Raw genomic sequence first — 27,727 nt, forward strand, 5'->3', positions numbered from 1 at the left:
AGTAAAACTATAATTTCCGATAAATTATTCTACAATAAAATGTAGGTATAAGTAAGCATGCTCTCCATTAGACTGAATGCAAAGAAAGGATTTTATTCTCTTGGAGGTATAAAGTTGTGTAGGTGTACCGAATGATATCTGAATGACTGAAACAACGATCTTATTGTCAGCTGAGATGTTTATTTAATAATTTAAGTGTTTCCTCTCTCAGTGGAGATGACAATTTACACACCATTTTAAGTGTTTTCTATTAACAGAATATATTTACACTTTTACAAACAATTGTCTCACATACTCTGTAAAACACATTATGGTTTATACCTCTTATCACACCGTCTTGATTTGTGTTATAAATTGAACTTAATGTTAAATTTGTCAGTGCTGCAGCCTCCAGATTAAAAATGAGGACTGATCTGCATGGACCTAAGGTTAAAGAGTGCCAATAAACTAAAAACAAAATCAGTCTCTTTCCCATTATTCTGGAGCTTCCCGTACTTAATATTTCAAAGATTAAGCTTGAACAAGCTTCATCCCCTCTAAGAAGCTCTGGTGTCAACAGAACACCTTCAGATTGCTAAAATCTTTGTTGATTCAATGATTACTGATAAACTCACTGTTACTTCCTTCAGTGCACCACGCTCACTCATCAACGTGACACACACCTTGTCAGGTCAGGGTAATATTTCAGTATTTTTCTAATCTCTCTGTACAACCACATCTACAGTTTATGTGCACATGGATATAAATACATCACACTCAGGGCCATGCCACTGTCACAGAGCTAGAAATGTGGCTACTGCAAAGCTCTGATTGGTTATATTACAGTGAGAGTGGGTTCACAGGTAGGTGGTTTACCCTCATATCATGCCGTTAACTGGAGAAACGCCAGGCACCGAGATATTTTCAGAATAAAAGCAAAGGTTACATATATTAAAGGTACGTCAAAAGAATAGTTTGACATTTGGGGGGAATATTCTTATCTTCCTTGCCAGTAATTAGACGAGAAGCTTAATACCACTCTGATGTTTGTAATGTAAATATGTAGCTGGAGCCAGAAGTCAGTTAGCTTAGTCTAAAGGGCTTGAAACAGCTTACCTGACTCTGTCCAGAGGGAACAACAAAATCCAAACACCTCTTAAGCTCACTGATTAACGCAGTTGTTAATCTGCTGGAAGTCACTGCTCCAAGAAATACTCTGGCACATAAACCAGAAATTGTTTACACTTTCATTTTGGTACTGTTTAAACAAGAGATATAATGTGTTAATGGGCTTTAGAGGTGGATCGTGTCACCTTCGGACAGAGGCAGGCCCGGTGCTTCCCCCTCTTTCCCGTCTTGATGCTAAGCTAAGCTAACTGGCTGCTAGCTTTCACATCAATCGGACAGACATGGGAGTGCTGTCGATCTTTTTATCTGACATTTGGCAAGAAAGCGAGTAAGTGTTCTTTCCCCCCCCAATTGTCCAAGTACTCCTTTAAGTAACACAACACACTCAGGATCCCAAAACGTGGAGGCACAAACAACTGAAGTCGCTTGTCGTGTGTGGCTGTGAGTGATCTCCACTGCTGAAAAAAATCCTGCATGGTGAGTACGGCCCTGCTATGAAACGTCACTTAGCCGGCCTTTAATATGAGCGCTGCGCAGTCACATTGTCTCTGCAGTCACATTAATAGGGATGCGTGTAAATCACATGATACAAATCCTGCACAGCAGCAGTTGGAAGGACATCTGATATATTTGTGCGTTGCTGCTGTGGGATGTTACAGACGGGTATCGTAGCTACCGTTATGCATTTAGATTATGATATGTATCCAAACAACAGCAAAGTGTGATTTTAAAACACCATTCAGTGAAGGAGCCTTTGACGTCACGTTCAGGCCTGTGTACTACCGTTACTTATTCAGCTGATTTATGCTAACAGAAACATCCCTCTAGTAGCATGTATTGCCATTTTCTATGCTCAATTATTAATGCTCAAAGCTCCCTCGCTGTCGCACACATCACAGTGTCATGAGATTTAAAGGACGTATAATGTTATTGCATTCTCGCTGACAACTCCAGGGATGCAGAGGGAAGTTTTTAATGGAACCAGGTGTCTATTAAACCCAGAGAGATGACGGGTGATGGAGTGATATTCGTGACGTGCAACAGAATAATATGAGATTGCAAACGCAGGGCACATAAAGCTCAACAGGCAATCAAAAAGGCCGTGTGATGTCTCTGAACCTGGAGAGACAGTTCGGACGCCTAAGTCACAAGTTTAATAAAATGAAGCAGCTCACGGAGACGTCACTCAAGTCGAGTGAAATGACGCTCCAGGATGCTTTGGTGTGATTTATCTGAGTTCAGGCCTCGGTAGGAACATGCACACGTCTGTCATGAAATGGAAGACCAGCTGCCTCTGAATCGAAACATGTGTCATGCTCGTATCTTGAGGTTAAGGTTCAAGCTGTCAGGAAAGGCAAAGAAAAAGTAAAAGAAAGACCCTGGCAGAGGGCAAAATCACACCAGGGATAAGCCTTTCAGTGCTACATCAGCAGGATTATTACTTGTGAAAGTACACCTCGTTAGCTTCGTTTATCACGTTGCCTTGAGCATGCATAAAATGGAAAGTCAGTGTAAGATGTTTACAGTGAGTGTCATAGTGACTTAAGGAAATGTGAGAATTAAGAAAGCTTTGGTGGTCTCACGGCTGCAATACACAACACACAGGCTGATAGATGGTAACATCTTGTACACGTTAAACAATGCTGTTTATCCATAACTCGTGAACACACAGGTCCTTAAAATTATATTCAGGCTGTGTGTTATTTTCCTCTCCCTTTATAAGAATAGTTTGACACTTGACATACACTTAGCTTTCTTGCCGAGAGTCAGATGAGAAGATCAGTACCAGTCTCCTGTCAACAAATGTCAAACTACAGCCAAGAAAGGGTTAACTGAAGGTGCTTTTTGACTAATGGTTGAACGAAACAAGACATTTCAATATGTTAATGTCGTTTTTCACTATTTTCTGACATTCAACACAGTGAACAATCAATTGATTATTTAAGAAACTGTCAGACGTATCGATCATGAAAACAACTGTTGGTTACAGCCTTACAGCCTTTCTGCCATGATGGATTAATACGACCTTTCCCAGGTTTTCTGTGTGATGTTTACTTGACACACAGAAAAAGCATTTTACAGTGAAAATGACACAGAACTTTTACTGCCTAGGTAAAGTTCCTGGACATTTTCCTGGAACTTTTGTTGGAAAAGCACCTTAAGATAACCCTCTCTCATATTCAGCATTCAGACTTGAAAGTGGCATCAGTTTTCTCATCTAACTCCAGGCAGGAAGTTAAATAAGCACATTTCAGAAAATGTCAAACTACTTCTTTTAGTCTCCTCACTTCCGTCACATTTGCCCTGTTATAGCTCACCATGGTTTTAAAATGGTTTTCAAAAAGTAACGTAAAGCTAGTATTGTTTTTGCTTCGTTGTAAGCCTGTGGATAGAGATGATTTTACAGCTTCTGGAGAAACTGGACGCAGGCTTCCATTAGCTTGTCTCCACCAGTCCAACTGGGCAGCACCACAGCCAGACTGGCTGAGAGCCAGCGTCTCCTCTGATTTCAGAACCAGCAGGGTTTCACAGCCTGCACGGCCAAAAACTGAAGGATAAAAAGTCAGTAATTCAAAATAAGGGCACAATTTAAGTGGTATTTAGTTAAACTGTTTACGAAAACACACGATTGGAAGGTTAACAACAGATTTCTTCTTGCTCTTTCACTGTATAGCAGTAAGTAATTGTTACAATGAGCACATGTTAAGTACACGTTTTTGAGTTAAAGAACAAAATATGCTAAACACAACTGCTGTTTTCAGATTTCATTACACTTTGGCTCGATGTTAAAATCAGAGGAGTTGCCAACCAAAGCACACAACATACCACAGCCAGCTGGAGCCAGGCTGAGCTGAACTAGTGGAGACCAGCCATATTATTCATCCTTCTTGGCGACTGCACTGTGTTGTCCATCCTGTGGCGAAACCCTCTGCAGTACCAACAGACCAGAGAAGGTCAGAGAAATCCCAACCCACCACAATGTTATCTGGGCTTCACCAAAGATCAGCTGGCCTAGGAAAGCCTGCAGAGGAGAAGAAAATCAGGGTGTCCTTAGTCAAAGTAAATTAGTCTCCACAATTCTATTTAAATTATGATGGAATATGTCAAAGAAGAAGCTGAACTTTGAAAAGAAATTCCTGTAAGACACCTAAATCACTGCGACAAGCTATTTCTGAATTTAGTCCAGCCTACTTTCTAAAATAAAGCAGCTTACATAAGGAAGAAAGGATGTAATGTCCTTCAAAAATTATGGTAACATACACGCCACCGCAATCTGATGTGAACTATTTGGCTTTTGTAGAAAACTACACAGAAAAGACAAGAAGCGTGGATGAGAGAGGCTGCTACTTACGGAAGATATGAAGTTGGAGGCGGTGGTGGTCACAGTGGTTCGGGTGGAGGAAGAGGAGTACCTGAGTGCTTTGGCGAGGAAGGTCCACATCACAGCGTTGCAGGTGAAAAGGAGTCCGCCACACAGCAGCCTCAGAGGGATATGGAGCTGGAAAATATAAACAGAAACTTAGACAACAAGCTTTTTCTGTGTGGTGCACATTTAAAATATTTTTGTTTTGCAGTATTGAATTAGCTGATAAGCAAAAATATCAGAAATTCAAATTGGCACCAGCTTCTCAAGTGTGAATATTTGTCAGTTTTCTGTTCTGTTTTCTATGACAGTGAACTCAACATCTTTTAGATTTCTCAAAACAAAACAAGGAAATTTGAATATATTGTAATAACAATAACAATAACAATAATACTTTATTTGTATGGCACCTTTCCTACAAAACATGCAGCTCAAAGTGTGTGAAAAAAAGTAAATTAAAAGATAAAAGTGCCATAAAATCAATTCATAAGATGACATTTAAAAACTTAATGTTATGTTAATATTTCATTTTTTACTACTTTCTGACATTTTCTGCACAGAACAATCAATTGATTATTAAAAGAAGTAACTATTAGGTGTAATGGTGATGAAAATAATTGTTGGTTGCAGCTTTACACTTCTCCTATGATGAATGATCTTCAGCTTTTCTGTGTTAAATGCTTGACACAGAAAAAAAATGTGAGCAAATTGATAAAACACTACATTACAATCAATGAGCTCAAGAATGAAAACAGTCAAGGTCTTAAAACTAAATTCTGACAGTCCCTCTGCAAGACAAGGAGGACTCTTTGTGGTTGATATTGTACTTTGGTGGAGTTTCTAACAAATCTATCTGCCATTGATCAGATTATGTTGACAGAAATGTTGTGGAGTAAACCTGGGAATTTTGGGGAGCAAGCCAGTTGCCTAGTTTCCCCAGCTGGTAACTCAGCCTTGCTCGTATGATCCATTCAAATCTCTTGGTGCATATCTAGAGCATTTGTTTTGCAAACCTGCCCACCTGATTTGCTATTTATGTTAGAGGTCACTGTTGTGACGTATCCACTGTTTAAGGCTCCTGCCGGCAGCCTGCAGAGGTTTCTGACATCACTGTGCGCGCGGAGTGTGAAGGTCATACATGAAACCTGACCCCCTTTAGAAGCCACCAGCTCAAACACGCTGATAGGATGCGAGTTCTAAAACAACGCGATAACACGCACATCACACTCATAGGAGCTGCAATGTCATGCAGCACGCGGACACGGCACGAGAGCGCAGCTGCTGCATGGGCTCCCCCCCGCGTGATGCTGCCGATGGTGCTGATGCTGAGGGATGAGGGAGTCGGGGAGGAGAGAACTTCCTCCGTGAGAAATCACCCCGCTCGCAGGCTTTCGCCTCGGCGCTGCATTATTCACACACGTCCTCGCCGCGTTAATAATTCACTGAAACTGCGTTGATGCCTCACCCGGTCACAGGTGGTAGTTTCGTCCGCTTGTCTGAATTTCCGCTGCTCTCCCCACGTCCGGAGTCCGGTTTCACAGACTCCCTTCAGGTAGTCGGCTCCGAGGGACAGCTTGGCCGACGACGACGCCACGGCCCCGAGGAAACCCGCCAGCAGTGCATAGAAAACTCCCGGGAACATGTTGATGATGGCAGCCGAGGCACATAATTTTCTAATCCATCTTCACATTTCTGCTGCTGCTGCCATCGCTGCTGGTCCGGATTGAGCTGCCTGCATGGCTGTGTGTGTTTGTATGTGTGTGTGTGTGTGTGTGTCTCACCGAGCAAGTTCTCCTGCACTTTCTACCGACAGCCGTCCGGTGGCAGTCACACAACACATGGTCAACCCAGGGCAGTGCAGTAGTTGGACTAAAAAGCCCATATGGCATTCTGGGAATTGTAGTTCGACCATTTTATAATATTTACTGAATGAAAAATGACTTGGAAGCAGCAATAAGATGTATCCAAACATGCTGGAATCATAATAGACAGATGTTCTTGTTCTTATTAGCCTTTAGTAACATTTTCAATGCAGCACTGACTTGTAATGGAGTGTTTTTACAGTGCAGTATTGCTACTTTTACTTGCATATTATTGAATATTTCTTTCACCATAAACAGTAGTGAAATTAAATATACATTTCCTTCTGAAATGTAGTGTAGTAGAAGTATAAAGTAACAAATACTCAAGTAGGGTACAGTAAAAGTACAGTTGTCAACCTAGTGCAGTGCAGTAGTTGGACTAAAAAGCCTCTGTGGCATTCTGGGAATTGTAGTTTCATCATTTTATAACCTTGGCTGAATGAAGAATGATAAGAAAGTGTCTCCAACCATGCTGGAATCATAATAAATGACAAATATCAGTATTATTAGGGGGAGCGTGAGCAGAGTTTGAAATGAAGTCCCTCTCTGTTCTTCTCTGCTGTTAAAACTGTGTGTGGAAGAGGACAGTCAATGCTAATGTAATGTCCTTGAGTGTGGGTGGAGAGTAAGGTATGACATGATCCAGACTGCTTGAACCGCAGAGACAGACCTCTGTTTCCTCCAGCATACTGATGAGCTGCATTATAAAAAATCATTACATTATAACACAAAGAGTGTAAGTGGGATGTGTGAGTATGTGTGTGTGTGTGTGTAGGCAGTAGATAGTAACACACGTACTCCACACGTTATTCTTATTCCATCTCCTCTGTGCCCTTCATAGAGAGATGAGCCCGTCAGGAGGAACCAGAGCAAGACTGAATTAACCTCCTAATTAGAGAACAGAAAATGGAGTCATCGTCATGAATGTATGGGCCTGTAATCACTGTTTTAATCAGAGTGTCGCAACAAAGACAAGAGTCATCAGAGACAGATGTCTATCTCTTCAGACTCGGCAGCAGAACATTTGGCTGTAGACAGAAAGTTGATCACGATATAATGATGTCAGTGTTATTCATTTCTTTTAACGTGTATATTATAGTGAAGAGTGTGTAGCACGGGCCAGAACCACAAGCCACAGCAACACAAGGAGTGATACAATAGAATTACCATTAAACTCAATGACTGGAGGTCTTTGTAGAAAAAAGGAAAATAGTCCATATAATGTTGAATTATGAGGAAACAAAACTAAAAAGAAACAGAGAAGATAAAAAGACGGGCCTAACATTTTATTTTATGCCTTCATATTACAAAAGATTTAGGGTGATATTTACTCCAAAAATGTGTTTGCAAACAGACTATACTACATATAAAACATGCAGGTAACTCTCCACCTTTGAACTTACTAAAGGGAAAGTGTTGTGAAAATGCAGAATCCGTGAATAACTGTCTATTTGAAAACATTTGTTTTAGAAAATACATTTTATTTTGAGAGGAGAAATTTAATATGTATCTGTTTGTCTTTCTACAACTGTTAATACAGTTTTTATATTGAAATCACTTTGATAAATGAATCTACATATGAATTGTATGTAAAGTATATTTGGATGCCAATACTTTTGTCCTTTTACTTGAATAAAATTTTGAATGCATGATTTACTTGTAACAGCGTTTCTCTACTGTGGTATTGCTATTTTTTCTTCAGTAAAAGATACAGGTATGAGTACGTCTTCCACTACTGATAGTAGCAGACGTTGCAAGTAACTTAAAGGATGGCTCTGCTCTATTCAAATAGTGAGGCAGCATGCACAGCACCAAGACCCTGAAACTGAATCAGATAGATAGAATTGAAAACATTGTTATTTAATATTTACACCTGTTCTTTCCTGCTGTGACATGTGTCAAGTCTGGTCTATATTTTGGCTTTGTATGGGGGCAGAATTCTCTGATTCCTCCTGGGAAATCTTGAAGACGACTTCATCAATGTCTTCACCAGGTCAGATGTAAACCTGCAGATTTATTTCCTTGGCCAGCAGATGTCTCCAGTGTGCTTCAGAGAAATACATCCACATCCACCACGACCTGCTGTGGATGTAAATCTTTAGATTGTGACCTGTATACATCTATTTCTATGTTATGGGTGGTGGCAATAATTAGTTTGAAATACAGCTTGTTTTTCTCGTTTATGTTTCGACGACTTGTTGCCACAACTCCATATTACTTTTCCATCTTGACACTTGCGTGCAATAAAAACTTAATTAGTCTATAAAGGAGCCATTACAGCATTGTTGCTGCTTTGCTTTGCATACATCAAGTTAAGTAATGAAGTGATTTTAACTAAGAGGTTGATCACGGTGCTTAACAATGTAGACCCAAAGCTTGTGTGTGTCATCTGTGCATGTGTGAGTGTTTCCCTGTTGTCTGTGGAAAAAGACATTAGTGTGATGACAGTGACAGCGGCAGAAAAGTAGGAAGGTGTTGTTTCTGTCACAGTGTCATCTGCTCTGATCTCACTGAAACGACTTCAGGGGGGGACCGTCCTCGCTCTGTCACATTTTGACACCGTCATCTTTCTAGAGGGTCTGCTTCGCAGGGAAACTATGAAATCAAGTGCAGCCGTTAGCCGGTATCTCCTCGCTCCTCCAGCAAACACAAGTGTCAAGTTAGAGCGCTAATTGGGGTCTTTCTGCTCCTGTTCAATTGAGCGATAATTGTGCCCACCGAGAGCTTTAGTGACACTTTCACTGAAGGTCTGTCACTGCCTTCCTGTGTCTTTGTCCACGTTTTGAGCTTATGGACCTGTAAATTGATTTAATAGGGAGTAAGTGTAAGGTTCATTAGTATAACGACTTTAACTATGACCTTTAACTCAGGTGTCAATTACTCGCAGACAAAAATACATTTTAACGAATAAAAAGGAAAATTCACAAACTCTTTCTCTCGTGTTGGAGGCACCTTTTCCTCTCTGTTTTGCCTTTTCATGCGTTTCCACAGTCACATCTAAAGGCTGGACCTCATCATTTCATCTCGAGATGCAGTGAACCACAGTTAACCACACGCACTTTAATAAATGATTGAACTATTTAACTTTTCTTGGCTTGGAGCAGCTCAGGTTTTGCTTGAGCGTATGTTGACATTTATTATCTACTGACAAAGTTGAACACAAGGTCACAAGGTTCTCTATTTTTAGCACACACCAAACAACTACGCAACCATATAATGGATATATATATATATATATATAAAGAAAAAAGAAAAATACCACAATGGTGCTGATCTTGAATGCACCTATGTTCAAAAGTAAATTTCAAACTCTGTTGTTATTTTACGGCTTTGACTGGTCAGTGTTTCTCCTGCACTTTTATTTAGTGCAACTTATATTTGCACTGTATTTTTTGTCTATTTCTTATTTTATATGTCTATTTATTTTATTGTTTGGATTTTTTTTTTACCTTTTACAAAGCACTTTGAATTGCCTCTTAGTTTGAAATGTGCTACAACAAAGGTGTATAGCCCAAGTCTTTTACAGCCTTTGCACTTAACCTTATGCTCAGTGCTTGTGCAGGGTCGCTTTGTACTGAACTGAACGTAAAGCAGCTTGGACCAGCAACAGACTGAACTGAAGACAGTCTGAAGGTCAATGCCGGGCTGTATGAACAGTGATGCATTCACTTACCTAGACACTTGCTGAAGTGCTTTTAAACACTGATGTGTTGAGTTACTGTTGTACATACTGACGTGTGTCTGAACAGTGATGCACTCACTCAGGCCTGTTCAAGGACTGTCTCGTAGAAAAGATGAAAGTCAAGTTGAGCAGACGTACAGTATATAAGTCAAACCAACCAGTTAGTTCCTTTCATTTGAGTGTTTCTGACTGAAAAAAAACACATTGTTTGGAAACACTTCTGACAATGCATAAGTCTCTTCTTTTGCAGCTTGTACATGTTTCTTTCCAAGTGTGCAATTGGATCTTTGTTCCCTTTTGTGGCCACTGCAGAAAAAAAAAAAAAACACTCACTACAACTGCAGTTCTCACCAACCATCAAGTACCAGTTGAGTGTTTTCAAAGGCAAAGCCAAGTGACAGTAAGATGAGAATAAATCAGAATCAGAGGTGTTTTTCAAACTGTACTTTTTTGCTTTTTACAAGAGAAAACACTGCACTGATGAAGAATGACTGATTGACTTGGTAAATGTATCTCTGTTAAAGTGCACAGCCGCTTCCCCGATCTTTTCTGACTTACTGACAAATGTACTGAAGAGCATTTGACCAGTGATGCGACTGCGTAGAAAAAGTGAATGAGTTAAGTGATTCTTCATTTTCACCTCTAAGCTATACAAATGAACATGCCCTTGCTTTCTTTTAACTTAGTACTTTGCTATAAGAAGATGTAAACATGAATATGTTCTATGTCATGTAAGCAGTTGCTTTTATACTGTTGTGGATGCGGACATCATAATTACTTTTGTGTTGATTTACTGGCCCTAATTATTTACCCTCTTTCTTTCGGAGACGTAGAAGTGCTCTGACCTTCAGAGTGACGGCCGACTGAGGGTTTACCAATGCACAAAAAGGCAAACAAAAAAGTATGAATAGTAAAGCTTCCATATTCATGTCCAGCCAGCATAGAGCCTCATTCTTTAACTGCCTCGATGAATATTCATGGCATCATCTTTCAGAACGAGGCAGTAAGCAGAGATGTACGGTCAAATATTCACTTACAGACACACACCCTTGAACTAAAATCCTTCACTTCACTCCTGCTCCCAGCTTCTCCCTCCTGTTTCTGTCCGTCTCACACACACACACACACACACACACACACACACACACACACACACACACACACACACACACACACACACACACACACATACTGTCTGCTGACCTTGTCAGCTTATAGGGTCAATAGCCCCCCTCTGGTCCATTAAGTCGTTATTGGCGAGGTTGCTGGTCTTTGTGAATAATGCAGGCTGTTGTGCAAACATACACAGGCTTTTGGCAAGTCAAGCATCACCACGTCATTTATACAGACTGAACTGAGTCGAAAATGAATGAAACAAAACATAATTACACCCAATACGACCGAACATCACAATTTTAAGATCTGATTACAGTCAAACCAAAGTAAGAGCTGACAGAGGAAGTTCGGCTTGGTTCATGCGTCAAATAAGCCTCTCTCCTATAGGGAGTGAGACATTTAATGGAGTCATGTTGGCGGGCTGCAGAGTTTGCAACCAGCAGATAAAATGTTCCCAAAACAAACGGACTCCAGATAATCTCAGTTCTTGTTGTGGCCAGGAACAATTAAACCAGGTGAGATGCTAATCTGATCTAGCTGTTCTCTGTAAACGCAGCGTCAGCGGAAAGTTGAAACAAACCAAGGTCGGCCGGGTCTCTCTCTGTACATTTCTGCAGGGTTCTGGTTCGGACTCTCCGTGTTGGGAGAGAGGATGTGGATTATGTGCCTTTGTACACAAAGTGAGGGGCAGCAGTGTGCAGATATCTGTCAGGGACAAGGACACAAGCTCACACAGCCCGACACTGATAAGATTTCTGATGAAATACACCCGTCCTTATTCAAATTCTGACAGCCTGCTCTAAAATGAACCCTGCAACTCAGGAGTTTTTCAATATCCTTTCAGAATGTGCACTGACTAAGCAACGATCGTCTTTCTGACATACTGTACCAACACGCAACGCTCTCCGTCCTGCCACTCACTGTGGTCGCCTTACAGGTGCCAGGGTCCGTTAAAAACTGTGAAATATTATGTTGTGGAAATCGATGCATTAGAACTAAGAGATGAAAACGTGTGCTGAGGGAAGACTTCTCCACACAACCTCATCTTTAAAGCTGAGTCTCTGGGTTTTTCTTTGCTGAGCCTTGTGATTAATCATCAATTATGCTCTGAAAGGCTGTCAGGCATTTAAATGCCAAACGCGCTGGGCAGCAGCTCACTTTGATCAAGTCTAGTTTTGCTCGCATAAAGTTTGCTGCTGCAACTTACTGAAATATTCTAAATGAAAAGTGTACTTTATGGACAAAAGTATATGGACACACAACATATGAGTGTTGAATATCTTATTCCAAAACAAGATTTTGGCAATCCTGTCCAACCCCAGTGTGTTGGATGGGGTTGAGATCAGGACTCTTTGCAGGTCAGAGGTGAAAAGTTACAGGCCTGGCTTGTTGTCAACATGACCAAACCCATGTACAAGAACTGTTTTGACAAAGTTGGAAGCACACAATTGTCTAAAATATCATTGCATGCTGTAGAATCAAAGCAACAGTTATACATAAGCATTTTCGCTGTCTTGCCTCAGGTGAGAAAATTGACTCTTATCTGTAGGTGCAGAAGGGAGCAGGTGGGACCATCTGCCTCAACGAAGAAACAAACTGCAAAGCTGCTGTTTGTATTTCTTAAAAAGCTGATATTTTGGAGCCATTAGGTTTTAAAGTATCTGCTTCCAGGCTGTAATAGCTCTGGTGCCAAGAGCAGACTGGTAGCGGAAGATGTCGAGGGCCTGCCCCGGGCAGTCACCGCTGCCATAAGTCTGATCGGGCTGACACAGGGCTGTAATGGAGGAGACTGGTGCGATGTCAGTGTGTATCCTGAGAGGGAGGACACACATTGAATCACAGCTCTGGGGAACGAGTTCTTTCATATTTTACTGGGCTGAGGTGAGGACACGCATCTCGCAGCAGCTTGTCCTGTTTCGGCAGAGTGATGGTGACTGAGGCAGTGATGATGCAAATTTTTTTTAAAAGCCTTTTTTCTAACGTGGATGATAGTGATGAAGATGTGATGAAGTGGGAGAAGATCATTGGGTGGAGGGGAGAGTGGAAGAGGAAGAAGTAATGATGATGAAATTTTTAAAAGCGATGATGAAAAAAGAAATTCTTACAACACGGCCCTCACTCAGCATGTATGACTCTTTATATGTGGAGTAGGTAAAGGAATTGATTTGGTCAGTTCCTTTATGGTGAAAAATGAACATGATAAATTCATTTGTTCAATAATTTATATACATTTTAAATTGAAACTTAAAAACAAAGGCCTCAGAGTCAAACTGCCGTGACCTCTCATAATGAAATGCATCTGACCTGGGCTTGACTCTCAGCACAAGCTTTTAACAAACCACTGACTCTCTGTTGCCCAGGGATTTTTTTTTTTTTACTCTCTTGTATTGATCTTTGCTTTGTGGCTGCCTCAGCTGACAAGCAGCAGGAATTTATCCGTGCTCTTTTAAGTGTCCTGTGGAGATTCATTGAGGCATGCCTTCGATTGCTCAGCGCAATCTGGGCCTCTTCTTAATAGCCTGCAACGCTCTTCAGTCTGGTCTTCATTAACGTGTTCTTTTCATCCTGATTGCCGTGGTGGTTTTATGTGTGAGTGTATATGCGTATAGATTACATAATACTGTGCTGAAATACAGCGGGCTCATTCAAACCGGAAACTGGTTTTTAATGTTGTGATCGATGTATGGTACGACTTCACCTACATGTAGGATAATTGTACCAGTAGTGTGTTTCCAGCCACCGTTTCTTATGTCAGGGGTGTGGTAGACTTTATTCAAGTAGAACTCTGCCTTAAAACAGATTTGATTTATAATTAGAGCTGCAACGATCAGTCAATTCATCGATTAGTCGATCACCAGAAATTGAATCAGCAGCTATTATGATAATAAATCGATTGTTTCAGTCATTCTTCAAGCAAAAGTGACCAGTATTCTCTCTATTCTTAGTTGTATATGACAGTAAATTGGATATCTTTAGGTTTTGGAAGGACATCACAGTGAGCTTGGAGAAATTGTAAATGGCATTTTCCCACTATTTTTTAAAAACATTTTAAAGACTAAACAACAAATAGATTAATCGAGACAATAATCAGCAGATTAATCGATGATGAAAATAATCATGAGTTGGTCTAAAATGCTGTTAAACGCCTTTACAACTAAATTAGTTTGACGTCTTAGTATTGCTCTCAGATCTAAAACAGAAGGCGGATTCTCCTTGGACTCGACAGAATCGTTTTTTTAGGTTTTTAAGTTTCAGAAAAAAATATCCCAAGCTGTTGTAGACCTGAAACACATTTGAAGTTGCTCGGCTGTCTTACCTGGCAGCGCTACTGTAGACTGTAGAAAACACTTTTTGCCTTTCTCTTTGATGTACTTTTCAGAGATAAGATATGAGATAAGACAAAATGAAACCTTCATATGCATCCACAGTAGAGGTTTATGTAGTTCATCCAAGTGACATAGCGCTAATAATTCAAACTGCCAAGTGGGACAGCGTGAAACACATTAGTTTCAAAGCAAAAAAACATCCTTAAATGCTATTATTTATTTTAGTGTATTGGAGCTGCTTGCTAGTGAGTTTGTGGTGATTTTAAGTCTGGTCTTTGTGATCATAACAATGTAGTGGTATAATTTTGTGGAATAACTTTAATATTCCTGTAGAGATTTATTCACTACAGCAAACCGGTTCCAATCTCAGGAGCCTGTAAAATCTCCAAAAATCCTACAAATGTTATTATTATTGCTCTGTCAATGATTTTCTTAATTAATCAATTAGTCATTTGGTCAATAAAATGTCAGAAAATTATGAAAAATGTCAGTTTCCCAAAGATTCCCAAAGATTTTTTTTTGTACATATATGACTCAAAACAATGACTCATCAATGCAGCTTTAGTCACAGCTCTTGTCCACACTCCGGTAACATCTTGTCTTATAAACACCAAGATGGATGCAGCTCTTGACAAGACAGGTAAGTGAACAGCTGTTATGTAGCATGTAGCAAAACTTACAAATTAACTCTAAAAAACAATACACTGCACCAGTGCATCCAGGCCTAGACCACGTCATATAGTTATATTTATACTGTATTTCACTGTTCAGAGAGGCTGATACAGACGGAAATATGATTGAATTATTTTTAATTAGATTTTTTTTTTTATAAGGTTTTAATTAAGTTTCTAATTAGCCTAATGTGGGGGAAGGTGGGGTCTGGATGAAAGTGATGGGGGGGTGGGGGGGTGGAAGGAGGGGGTGAGGGTGGAGGTGAGGGAGATAGAGGAAAGATACAGAGATAAGCGACAGAGGGTGGAGAGAAGGAGAGGGTGTCACCATCACACTTGTAGGACTAATAATAATAATTGTAGCAGTGGGTGTTGAGGGGGATCAGTTCCATTCGGAAGAGGATGTTGTCTCTGGACATGCGGTAACCGTCAAACCGCTCAGATAAATGGCTCCAGCTCCAGTCCTCACAGGCCTCTCACTTTCTGTTCTGCTCTTTGACTTGCACGCCTCCTTCTTCCTCTCCATCTGATCCTGGTTCTTATCAAAGCTGAGTCCAAACTTCAGTCTCTTCAGAGCCACTGCAGGTTGTCCACCGGAGGTTTTCTCTGCCTGTCCTCAGATGTCGGGCACTTGAAACCGGCTTAGTCGTGCCTCTCTGCTGCCTCCTCATGCCTCCTCTGATGCTCCTTGTTCCGATCACTTACAGTGAATGAGGCTTGTGATGGCCTCCACCTTTCTTTCCACTGAAGCCTCCTCTCTTGCTTCTTCAGATGCTCCTGACCATGTTTCTCCAGGGGCTTTCTGCTCATTGGCCTCCTCTTCTCCACCCCTCTGTGTTTGGCCTCTTCCTCTCCTCCTCAACTCTTATTTTCTGCCATTTCAATCTTTCAGTTTCTTTAATCTCTTTCCCTTTTTCTCTCTCCTGCACATCTGCAGCTCCGGAGCAGCTCTTGCTCTGCGCTCCATCTCCATTTCCTTCAACTCGTTTAACATTTCTTTTTCTTAGCTCTTTCCTTCTCTCCTCAGGAGTCAGTTTCCTGATGCTCAATCAATCTCCGTTTCAGCCTGGAGTTGACATTGGTGTCTTTGCTCGGCCTGCGTCAATCCAGTTTGCAGCTCTCAGTGTGTGTAACAATGATGCCAGAGATTATATAGATTATTTCATGTCTGCATTTCTGATTCTCTTGAGAACCGCTCATCCAAAAAACGTTACGGCTGATGCTTCACTTCCTTGGGTCCTCAGCAATACACCAGTGAAGTTTGACTTAGATCAGATGAGCGGTTATTGTGAAAATTGAAGGACAGACAGACAGACAGACAGTTCTTGATTTATTAGTAAGATTATACTGTTGTTTTATCTGCAATAAAATTTTATGACTTACCCCATGAAATACCTAAGGTGTGCTCATAATGGCTGACCTGACCTTTCATTTAATTTTCTTTCCTGTACTATTTCTTTAATAAGTGATTTATATAGCATATGCCTAATATAAGTCATGTCCCGATAACAATCCTATAATATTCTCGCCCTTATTGTAATCTTGATGTAGTTAGGTTGGTTTAGTTATTTTCATATTTATCTCTGTGTCAGGCAGAACATCTGGCCCTTCCCCCATGGGATTATAAAATACAGCTGTTTTACAAAACATACATCTTATGATAATTTACATTTTTACATTTATAAAAACAAAAGAGCGAAAGCAAACTAAAGTGACAACATTATAAGCACGTCTATCTTCTGTACCTTTACTGTATCTACAGTTTATCCGGTTTATGGGCTTTTTTTTTTTCTCTCATCCCAGCTTTTCTCCAGGTAACTTTCTAATTTAAATGTTTCATACGTCTTTGTGCATCATCCATATCTACAAAGCCTGTTTTTGAAGAATTGAGCAAGTCTCAGTCAAAGGGGCAAAATAAAACAAAACTCATTTTCTATATCATTCACAGAGCACATTGTACAAATCCACGTTATCTTCTTTCAGATTGACAAACCCCCCGACAAGTACTAAAGAAATACCAGAGCTCAGCTGGGCACATAGAGATATTTACTTTTAAGATAAATTATAAACATAATTCTCAGTATCCATATTCATTTTTTTTTTATCATACTAAATTCATGCAATTTAGTTTTTTTTTTCATAACATAAATGTTCCAACACGTCATGTTTTTTCTTGTAAAACATGGTAAAGAAAGTCCTGATGTGTATCAGCCTCGTACATGACTCATCTAAGGCTTTTCCTGCTGGCAGTATTGTTATTTATCTTTTTATTTTTTTTATTTCTCGGGTTACTTTATTTTTGGCATGATGATGTGTATAATAGGATTGCACTGTAATATCCGGGGGCAGGTCCAGAGTGGAGTGGGAGTGTCTGCGCGCTGCTCTGCCTTCCTACCAGGAAAACGCTGGAGGAGACCCAGAGTGCCACACAGCCGCGCACTGCAGAGGAGAGAGCAGGACGCAGACACCACCGAGGACTATGTCAGCTTTCTCACGCACCGAGGGACGCTTACACCACCGGCGCAGCGCAGTCAATGCACATCCGCTGCCTCTGCTTTAGTTCCGCAGACACACATCGCCCTGTTTCACACTTATGCTCTTCTGAAACCTTCACCGCTGCTGCTGCTGCTGCTGCTGCCGACTCTGGTCCATCCCTGTCCCCTCCTCCCCTCTCTTTCCTCCTCCTCCTCCCGCTCTCCGCCGTCCCGTCGTCAGGATGGACAAGACACTCTGCAGTCCGCATCCCGGGACCAACAAAACCAACTCTTCCTCCACGGACCGCGGGAACTCATCGGCGTGCAAGCAGCCCAGCGGCCGGAGCGGCTCGCACAGCCCCGGCTCCGGCTCCTTGGGTGGCCCGGCCGGAGCAGGAGGAAGCCGGGGAGCTGTGCTGGGGAACAGCATGAATCTGCAGCAGCAGCAGCAGCAGGCGCGCAGGAGGCAGCTGGAAGGAGTGCTGAGCAAATACACCAACCTGATCCAAGGCTGGCAGAACAGGTAAGCACATGGATGGAGTTATCAGCAGAGGAGGAGGAGGGGGGGGGGCTTTTTAGATGTGATTCACTGTCGCTTCAGGTCCGTGGCTTCGTGTTGTTATTTGCCCCGTCCACGTTGCACTTTTACCACCACGTCACTGCGAGGGGGAGGAGGAGGAGGAGGGGTAGGGGGGTGGGGTGGGGTGAGGGGGTTTAAATCCAAACCTCTCTCACAGGCTTGTAGGCCTGCTAATGAACTAGTTTACCGACTGTTGTAAGTCAAACAAGGACTCGCATCTACAAATTCAGATAACAGCTTGTGCAGAGATGCCTGCATTAAACCATGCCTTTGGAAACAGTGCACTTTTGGTTGAGAGTGTATCAGAGACATATTGACACAATGCTTCAGTCATTTATGAGGCCAGATTTAGTGGCATTGTATGTAGAGCTGAAACAGGAGCTATTTGGATGACTCATAGGTCTTTGAGCTGTTTGGAAAGTTCAACCAATTCACCAAGAAAATAATTGATAATGTTAATAATGGAAAGTCATCATCATTTGCAGCCCTAGCTGTATTGGATTCTAATATTATGCTTCCCTAATGTAATAGCAGTGATCAAAACATTAGCCACACATTTCAGTAATATGCACCCCAGTACAGGGCTGCAACTAACCCTCATCTTCAATATTGGTTTCATCTGATGGTTATTTTTCATGGGTTATAAATGAATCATTTTGTTTATGTCAGAAAATTGTGAACAATCCTTGCTGAATATGATGTGTTCAAATCGCTCGTTTTATTCTACCAACAGTTTAAAACCCAAAGATATTTAGTAGCTATACAATCACCAAACAAAGGCATCACATCCTCTGATTTCAGAAGCTGGAAACAGCAAATGTTTGGTGTCTATGGTAACAGTTGCTGCTGAGTTTTCTATCGCTCTACTAATAAATTTTCATCGAGCAATCACTGCAGCTCAAAAATGCCCGATTTTGTTTTTTTTGGCCACTTGGGGGGCAGCACATCAATTTGCGAACACAACATTGACATCCTTTTAGATATGGCAACATTCTTGGAAAACAATTTCTTATTCATACATCCAACAGTTACATAGAAACATTAGCATCCGTTTGGCGTCATGTTCCTGGCCGTCCGATGAATGTAAGCCCAGTACTGACCTTTTTAATTTTTTGAGTCTGTTTTGGTCTCTACCAGCTCCTGAGGGAAATATCTGGCTCTTTAGCAGCCAAATGTTCCACTGTGTTCACCAGCTAATCTCTAAACTGTGTCTGTCTGCTGTTTGCTGCTGAACAGGTGGAGTACAGTGGTTTTTTTTAGGGTTTTTTTTTTTTTTTTTTTTTTTTTAGAGCTTTTTCTCTGTAAACAGCTGCCTGCTGCGGCTGAAAATGACTCTGTGAGAGTAGTGAGAGTGAAACAAACAGCAAAGTTGCAGCTGACAGATAAACAATGAGCTGAAACTATAAAGCTCTGCAGTCGAGGGGAGAAGCAGAGTCAGATTATAATCCTCTGCAGATTCATCACTACAAGTGACCCCTTTCTCATTCACATTGTCATTTGATATATTATTATTATAAATATAGATTATTAGTTTAAGGGATCTTTATGGTTTATATTTAGGCAAAAAAAAATACCAGCTGATATATTGTTATTGTTATTGGTATCAGTATCAGTATTGGCCTCAATAATACAAAAAAACCCCCCAAAAAACAACAACACTACCGATTCAAGTGTGGAAAAGCTCCCACAGCTGAATGAACATCTGTCTCACAAATTTTCAGCCAACAATCATTTTAATTATTGATTAATCTCCTGATTATTTTTTCATTGATTGATCATTTGGTCTATAAACTGCTGGAAAATGTTGAAAAATGCTCGTCAAAGTTTCTCATTGAGTCTTCAAATTGTTGCAACCCCTATTTTGTCTGAACAATAGTTCACAACCTTAAAATGTTCACTTCATTTTGACATAAGAGAAAAGAAAAGTAGCAAACTTTCACAAATAAGGAGCAGGAACTAGAGAGTGTTCAGTGTTTGTAATGATGATTAATTGCATGATTAATTGATGATGAAAATAGCTGCCGATTTTTCCAACCAATCTATTGACTGACTAGTTGTTGCAGATCTAGTTTTAAGATTCATAAGAAGAGGGCTTATTGTAGGGCTGCATTGGATTGTACAGGTGTGACTGAAGAGTATTGGACATTTGCATGTGTGTGTGTGTGTGTGTGTGTGTGTGTGTGTGTTCGCTCTCCCCTGTGTGCTGCCTTGCTGCGGGTTGATGCGGTTGCTGATATGCCTTATTGGTTTATTTTATTGCTTCAAACAGATATTAGCTGAGGTCGTCTGATATTCTGTTGCTCCTGAAGCACTGCGGCCGCTCTCATAATGAAGTGCAGAACATCTCGGCGACAACTGTCGAGATCACAGCGGTGCATTATTGTGCGACTGTACCTCATGTAGCATTCATGGGTTCACTCCCTGCCCTCCGATTTATTCAAGACTCTGAGAGATGAATGCTGAAAGAGTTTTATGAGAAGCTCTGATTGAGTTTTTAATTTAAAAATATTACTCTAGCCTACACTGATTGTTGTTGTGAGTCACTAACATCTGGCTGTGGTTTGGTTTTTATTTTAGAGGAATACAAAACCTTTTCTTGTGAATTTCCTGTTTACCACCAAACTCCTGTACAGTTAACATGAATTTTACAGGATTTCTCTTCTGCAGCTGTGGTTCGATTTGGGAATAGAATTAGTTTTTTTTTTTTTTTTTTACCCATACACACAGAGAAAAAAAGAGACCTATGGTGTGTCGCTGTAGCAGTGCTGCAGAGAAGAAAGAAGCTGAGGCTGTGGTGTACTGTATATGATCTGGGCTGGAAGCCAGTGTATGTGAGAGAGGTGGGGTAGGGAGGCGGAGGCGGAGAGAACGAGCAGTTGCTACTTTCTCTCCTATTAAACTGACAGGCAGATGATGCACTGAACCGGATCTTGATTTGCACCCACAGGAATACCTGGGTAAAAAAGATACACATTCGTTTCAAAGGGGAGAAAGTCAGGTGGTATTGACCAGAAGAAAAATAAATTGTGTCTGATGCTCATGTGGGCTTTCTTATCCGTCTCCTCTTCTCACACAAACGCTTGACATAACATGGAGTATATTTATTGTATGTAAACAAATATACTGCTCAGCAGGTTTTGGTTTATGCTTTGTGATGGTACCTGTGTCCCGTTTCAGTTTCAAAGTGCCTAAAGGCAAAGGTCTGGCTTTCAAGGAGAGATTCCTTTCAGTTCATTGACCTGAGCCGGAGCCAAGGCCTCCAGCCTCGAGTAAATGTGTAGATGTAGATAGCGAACACTGACTAAAACATCCTGAAAATGTGGCCTGAAACTGAAAAGCTTTTCAGTATGCAGTCAGATCAAATTCTTCCTGATTTACTGCAGTGCTAACCTACTAGCACTGCTGCTAGTTAGAACAATGATTGTTAAGGTCACTAATCATAACCCAGATCCTTATCATCTCATCAGGAAACCATATTCATCTCTCGAAATAGCAGAACACCATGACAGTGCAATATTGGTATCATTTGAATTTAAATTTATGGCATTCAATTTGATTTATTTTTCTTTTGAATCTCATATTTTGCTTGATGCTGGTCGTTCCGCATACAGTACATACTGTAGGTAGGATGTGATTAATCAAGGCAGTGTTGCTTATGTGCATTTGAAATTAAGAGGAGTTAAACCTACAGTATGTAAATGAATTAAGATGCTTCCTGGAGTCATGTTATTGTTATGTTGTACAAAGCCATTATGTCACCCACTGAAACTAGTTTTCTTTCAGGAATGTTAATTAGGAGGCAAATATGTGACCGTGGGGAGTTCTTTAAATACAGCGAAATGGGTCTTCTTGACATTAATGTTGCTGTTTATAAAACTATTTTGTAAGAGCTGGTATAATGTTATTGAGACGTTTAAATCTCTACTTTTAGGTCAGATGTTTTGTGTGTTTTGTGTTTTTTTTTACCTGTAGTTAGAGACAGCCTCTGACCTGCCTCTCTGAAAACCTCACAGGCCTCCTTCCCATCAATAAAGCCTGTTAGTCTGTCAACCAAAAACAAAGCTATTCATACGTTCACAAAAGTTTATACAGATTATAAAAGCAAACAGATATTAACATAATGTGCTCCATATGGGCGATGCTAAAACAATTTCCAGCCAATGTCAACAACAGAAAGGCAACGTAATGAACAGGCAGAATGACAACATCAGTCCAATTGTCATGAGTTCTTTTAGTATGAGTCAAACCAAGAAGGAGGCATTTGAATTAGCCGAAGACATGACATTTATTGTGAAAATCCAACAGGTTTAGTGGTAGTTGAAGTGGTTGGGCTGCCTGTATCAACAAGCTTGGGTTGTTTCTTTTCATTAACGCCATATTCACTCTCCATTAAGACTATTTTGAGACTAACATGCTGTAATTTGCAAAGTTCCTAAGAGTTTCTGAGAAAACAGTAGTAATCAAAATCATATGAGGACTTGGTCTTTAAATACCTCTGACGTAGTTTAGTTGTGAAAGCAGGTTTCGGGCCTGTGGTTTTAATTTAAGAACTTTTGTTGAGAATTGCTCGCACGTTGTGCTTTTTAAAGTGTCCCTGAAGTGCTCTCTGTCACATGGGATACCTTAATGAAGATACATGAGCTTATTTTTACTCCACGTAGACCAAAAAAAAAGCCTTTGGTTAGTTCAAAATTACTTATTTCGGGCTTTTTCGAAACCCATTAGAGGAAGAAGAAAAGAATCTGGACAGTCCATCCTTTCCCAGGTTGTGTTGAACATTTGCATAATCTTAATATCTCTAAGTGCCTACAGCTTTTAAATATAAACACATCTGAAGGAGGAGGGTGGGGTGGGGTGGGGTGTCTGTTGCACGATGGTGTTGGAGTAATTACAGTTGTCAATCACGTCCCAGTATTTGTCACGTGGAGGAACACATAGTATGTGTTTGGCAGGTGGTGTCGTGGTGGGCAGCAGACCTGAGTGGAGCTAATTCTGCCTCACTGCGTGGGTGGCCATGTGTCAGTGTGAAGTGCTGTTATGTTGTGTAGGTGCTGTGTGTGTATGTGTCAGAGAAAATGTGCTAGGTAGCCTTTTTTTGGTGTGTGTGTGTGTGTGTGTGTGTGTACATTTGCAAACCTATAGACACATGTTCAGTTCAGGTTACTGACTGCTGTGTTTGAAAGAAGTGGACGTTTGGAACGCGGACAGGGTCCAATGAAAGCTGCTTTTGAGTTGCATTATGGGAAATGTAGGATCGAGCACTTTTGGAGCTCTACCCATATTAGAGACTAAAAGTCAGGATATATTTTGCTTTGATTTTGACGGCTCAGATTTTTTAAGATTTTTTTTTTTTGGGGCAGTTTTGCTTTTATTTAGCGGCAGTAGTAGAGGTATAGACAGGAAATGTTGGGAGTCACAAGGGATATGACATTCAATAAAGGTCCCCAACCGTGGACGTTGTGGTTTTGGCATGCGTGCTGACCACAAGGTCACTGGGGTGCCCCAACTCTTCTGTCTTTTATCTTTCTCTCATCCCACCAAATTTATGATACTGTAATACAAAAAAAAGTCCAAATAAATAAAAATCAAAAATATAAATCTACCGAGTTCCCCTTTAGAGGATATTTTGTGTCCTATTTTTGTAGGTTTTGACCATCATTTTAGTGGTAATTATAACTTTGCACTCCATAAGCAAATTTTGGAAAACTGTGATGTTATGAAGTGAAGTGAATCCTTTCTCAAACCATTGTGGGAAAGCAGGTGACACGGGACTGACCAGCGACAAAAGGGTGGAGTTAAAGTTGAAAATGTTCAACTTTATGCAAATGAGGGCGAAGTTTTGCTCTGTAATGATTTACTGAAACTGTGGTGCGACATAAAGTCCTTCATGTTTTGGATAAATGTTCATTATTGTCATTTTATTGTCCTTGAGGATTAAGGATGCAAATGAAAACAAAGTGCTGCTTGGCACAAAGTTAAACTTGACCCCAGAAACCAACTCTTAACTCTCAATCAGTGAAGTGCAGCTGAAATGACAGCTACATGAGCACATACACAGAGACGCACACACTCACACTGTCATTTATAAAATACTTGAGAGTCTATTTCCGAATTAATGACTCCACATTACACATCCTCTGGGCCTCCAGACCAAGCAATTAGGTTACGCACACACATTCACTCACATGATCTTTTATTACTGGTACAAATATGGTTGTGTGTCTGACATGATTAATGCAAGATTCACCTGTTGGAAAATGCTGTGTACACTACAGGAACACATGCTGGGTGTTTGTGTGTGTGTGTGTGTGTGTGTGTGTGTGTGTGTGTGTGTGTGTGTGTGTGTGTGTGTGAATCAAAGCAGAGATTTTCGGTCACGGATAGCGGCTGAAAGCTGGTTTCCAGGGTGATGATGGTGGACTTTGTTTCAAAAAGCAAAAACAAGAAAAAGAAAAGATTCTGATTTATTTTCAAACTGCAGTGCCAAATGAGGTCTGGCGTTCAACTTTTCATGCAGGAGATATTGCTCTGTTGTTTGTGTTTTAATCTGGTTTTCATCTACTTAACCTGATGACTGTTATCATTTGCATGCAGATCACAGAATACCAAACACTCAGAGCTCTCGCAGTCTCCTCTTTAGTTATCTCACTGTACGATGTGGGGCTGTGAGGATTTTCACATGTGTAGATTCTAAATTTACGTATTCCTAAGCGGTCAGCGGGCTGGGGAGTACATTGTGAGGGATGAATCATTTCTTTGCAGTTGTGCTCAGTGGAAAGGAGCACTGCTCTGCTTCTCTGATCAAAGCTGTGAGTCGGGGTAATGCGGCTCTGGTGGGTGTCTCCGCGGCAGAGAAGAGAGAGCAAACTCAGGGTGCGAGCTTGGCTTCATGTTAATTTGTTTTTGCTGGTAGCTTCAAAAGAAAGGATTTTGTAGATGTTGACAAAACGATCTCAGGTCAGGGTCCACTTACTAATTTGCTCTGGAGCTTTTGATCCTATCCCAAGTCTTCTTCGTCAGAATGCATTTTCTCACTTTCAGTGGAACTGCTAATGTTCAAACTTACTGTGATATGATGGAAAGCCCCCGGAACAACCAATTAAATGCGTGGACCTTGAGACTCTTTGCTGTTTCTAAGGTCACGAGTTTAACTGACAGGCTCATTTTGTGCACCACTTTGATCAAAGCTCAGGCTTGATCTTGCATTAGCTGTATTTTTGACGTTAACATTGAATTTCAGGTGTTTATGAGTCCACTTGCCTCTGAAGAACAGACACCTGGTCCAGTATATATATATATATATATATATAGCTGACTATGTCCAGCTGACTAGAGAATGTTTTATTGTTAGTGAAGGAGGTGTCATAAACCATAAGATACCAAAAATACGTCTCTGAAGCTTGAAGGTAATTATTTTTTAAATCAGTTGCTACGACTTTGCATTTGTTCTTTGGATATTATTATTATTATACTGCTGCTCTTTTTAACCGCGACTGCTTGTTAATTGGTGATCATGCTGCTGCCATGTTGGCTCTCTCTATTAGGACCTGTTTGGGTCGACTGCGTTTTGGAATAGGTCTGATTACCCATGGGTTAAAGGTTCGGTCTCGCTGTGCTCAGGTCCCCCTTTCAGATTGGGTCTCTAGTTACTGATAATTAATCTATGCGCGTAGGTTTTTTATTAGTTTGTTTTGATTATTTTGGACCAGTAAATTCCAGCTGATCAGTGAGCAGTTTCCAGTGAACAACCTCAGACAAACCAATTGTCCATAAGCTCCGTAAAAAATGGCAGCCAGTCCAAGTAAACGTGCAGCTGGTGAAGTAAGTGAAGCATCTAACAAGCTTGAGGTCCAGACATTTCTAAGGAGCTGGTGGCAACCAAACTTGGGTTAAAAACCAGCCAATATTGCGCTTAAATTTGTCAGATATAACATATCTCTGACAGGTTAACGATGCTGCACCATGTCTGCTCAATACATGTCAGCTAGGTGACATCTCAGCGCTGTGTTTCTGTAAGATCAGCTTTAGGACTTTCCCATGATTGTATATGGTAACAAAATATTGGCTTACAAAACACCTTTGACATTATTATTAGACATTATCATATTACAATGTTAAAGTATCAGTCACATCTCCTGCCAATAACCGGTGTGATTTACCACTTTTCTCCTGCTCCGATGTTCCTCTGAGCATTTTTGAGAATGAACTGCTGAAAGACGAGGGATGAGATGCAACTTCTGCTGACGAGCTTTGTCCCACAGCATCAATGTTAATGCCATAAGGAAATGGCAGTGTTTCTGTTGATGTGGACAAATGTCCTTGAGTAAGCTTTTTTTACAGTGTTATTATTGTTTTGGTTTATTTGAATGATATCAGCAAAAATGTATTAGATAGCTCTTTGTTGTCACAGATGGCAGTTCTTGAGTGGATAAGTGATTACATTTCAGAGCTGTAAGCTGGAGACGGTTTAGATCAAAAGCTGCTGAATTCATTTTTTTTCTTTACCTAAAAATCTTCATTTGTGCTTCACAACCTAAAATCAATGAAACCCAAACAACAAATCAGTGATATCTGCAGTTTGCCATAAAGGCTATTTAGCATTTTATCAGGAAATTGAGCTGCAACTAACAATATTTTCATTATTTTGTATAAAAATGTCAGAAAATGCCTGTCACAGTTTCACACAGCCCAGAGTGAAAACAGGCCTGTGTTAAAACATTGCAAGGAGTTGCATTGGTGAGGGGCATGTTGTACCAGTGAGACATGAAAGAGGACCCGCTAAGTCAAATTTGAGTAACACAGTCTTGAGTTTGAAGGTTTTTCAGATGCAAAAAAAACAAAAAAAATAACTACTTGTAAAACTAGAATATAGGATTTTACAACTGTGCAGAATAATCACAGCAGTCATTTTATCTTTCCACGTGACGATTGTGACGTAAACAGTAGTAATACAGCACTTGCGTCACAAAGTAATCCACGAGGAATGTGCACTTGCATGTGCTGTATGTCACCGGGAAACACAGCACCTTGCCAGATGATAGTTCAGGCCTGATTCTCTCTTCAATTTCCTCCTGATAGTTTCGTATTCTCGTACGCAATAGGGATATTAGATGTTTGTTGTCTTTAATATATGTCGATATGAATATGTTGACCAAGTTCATTAAGTTCATTAACAGCTTCACTGGAACTGATGTTAAATGTGCTGTTCTAGGTGAGAACTTGTTCAGCGAGGGAGATGTTTTTAAGTGGCGTAACAAGTGCAGTGATGCTGCTGCCAAACATTGTTGTTCCATCAGTCCATCATTATGTTTCATTTTTCCCACTTTGCTGCAGCCTCATGCTCTCAAACGTTAAAAGTTCACCCCCCCCCCCCCCGAGCTTAGAGAGTCTGCGGCCTCGCAGATTGGGTAATGTCAGCACCGGTTTGTTATCCAGCGCCATCCATCATGCTAAAGGTCTGCATTGTGGTTTAGCTGCAAAGGCTAAAGTGGCCGGAGGGGTCAACGGTAAAAGCCTCCACTCTGCTGACTGAACACCAGATAAGA

General features: G+C 40.7%; 2 protein-coding genes across 3 annotated transcripts in view; one reads left to right on the forward strand and one right to left on the reverse strand.

The window, feature by feature from the left end:
* Window positions 1-160: 160 nt before the first annotated feature.
* On the reverse strand, window positions 161-7,955 carry LOC130183504 (transmembrane protein 42). Of its 2 annotated transcripts, XM_056399017.1 has the most exons (4): window positions 5,937-7,955; window positions 4,460-4,606; window positions 3,934-4,129; window positions 161-3,655 (listed from the first exon to the last, which is right to left on the reverse strand). In XM_056399017.1, exons 1-3 carry the CDS (start codon window positions 6,111-6,113, stop codon window positions 3,983-3,985), a joined length of 471 nt encoding a protein of 156 aa, XP_056254992.1. In that variant the 5' UTR covers window positions 6,114-7,955; the 3' UTR covers window positions 161-3,655; window positions 3,934-3,982. The 2 variants fall into 2 exon arrangements, with proteins under 2 accessions (XP_056254992.1, XP_056254991.1); XM_056399016.1 differs by having other exon boundaries at window positions 161-4,129; window positions 5,937-7,954.
* A 9,430-nt stretch (window positions 7,956-17,385) lies between these two features.
* Window positions 17,386-27,727, forward strand: part of LOC130183777 (oxysterol-binding protein-related protein 10) — a 90,593-nt gene continuing 80,251 nt past the window's right edge. Inside the window, exon 1 of the mRNA XM_056399461.1 lies at window positions 17,386-18,125. Coding sequence (XP_056255436.1) covers window positions 17,845-18,125 — 281 coding nt within the window. The 5' untranslated portion in view covers window positions 17,386-17,844. The remainder of the gene's footprint in view (window positions 18,126-27,727) is intronic.

Source organism: Seriola aureovittata, chromosome 16 (genome assembly GCF_021018895.1).
Source record: "Seriola aureovittata isolate HTS-2021-v1 ecotype China chromosome 16, ASM2101889v1, whole genome shotgun sequence".
Classification (NCBI taxonomy): domain Eukaryota; kingdom Metazoa; phylum Chordata; class Actinopteri; order Carangiformes; family Carangidae; genus Seriola; species Seriola aureovittata.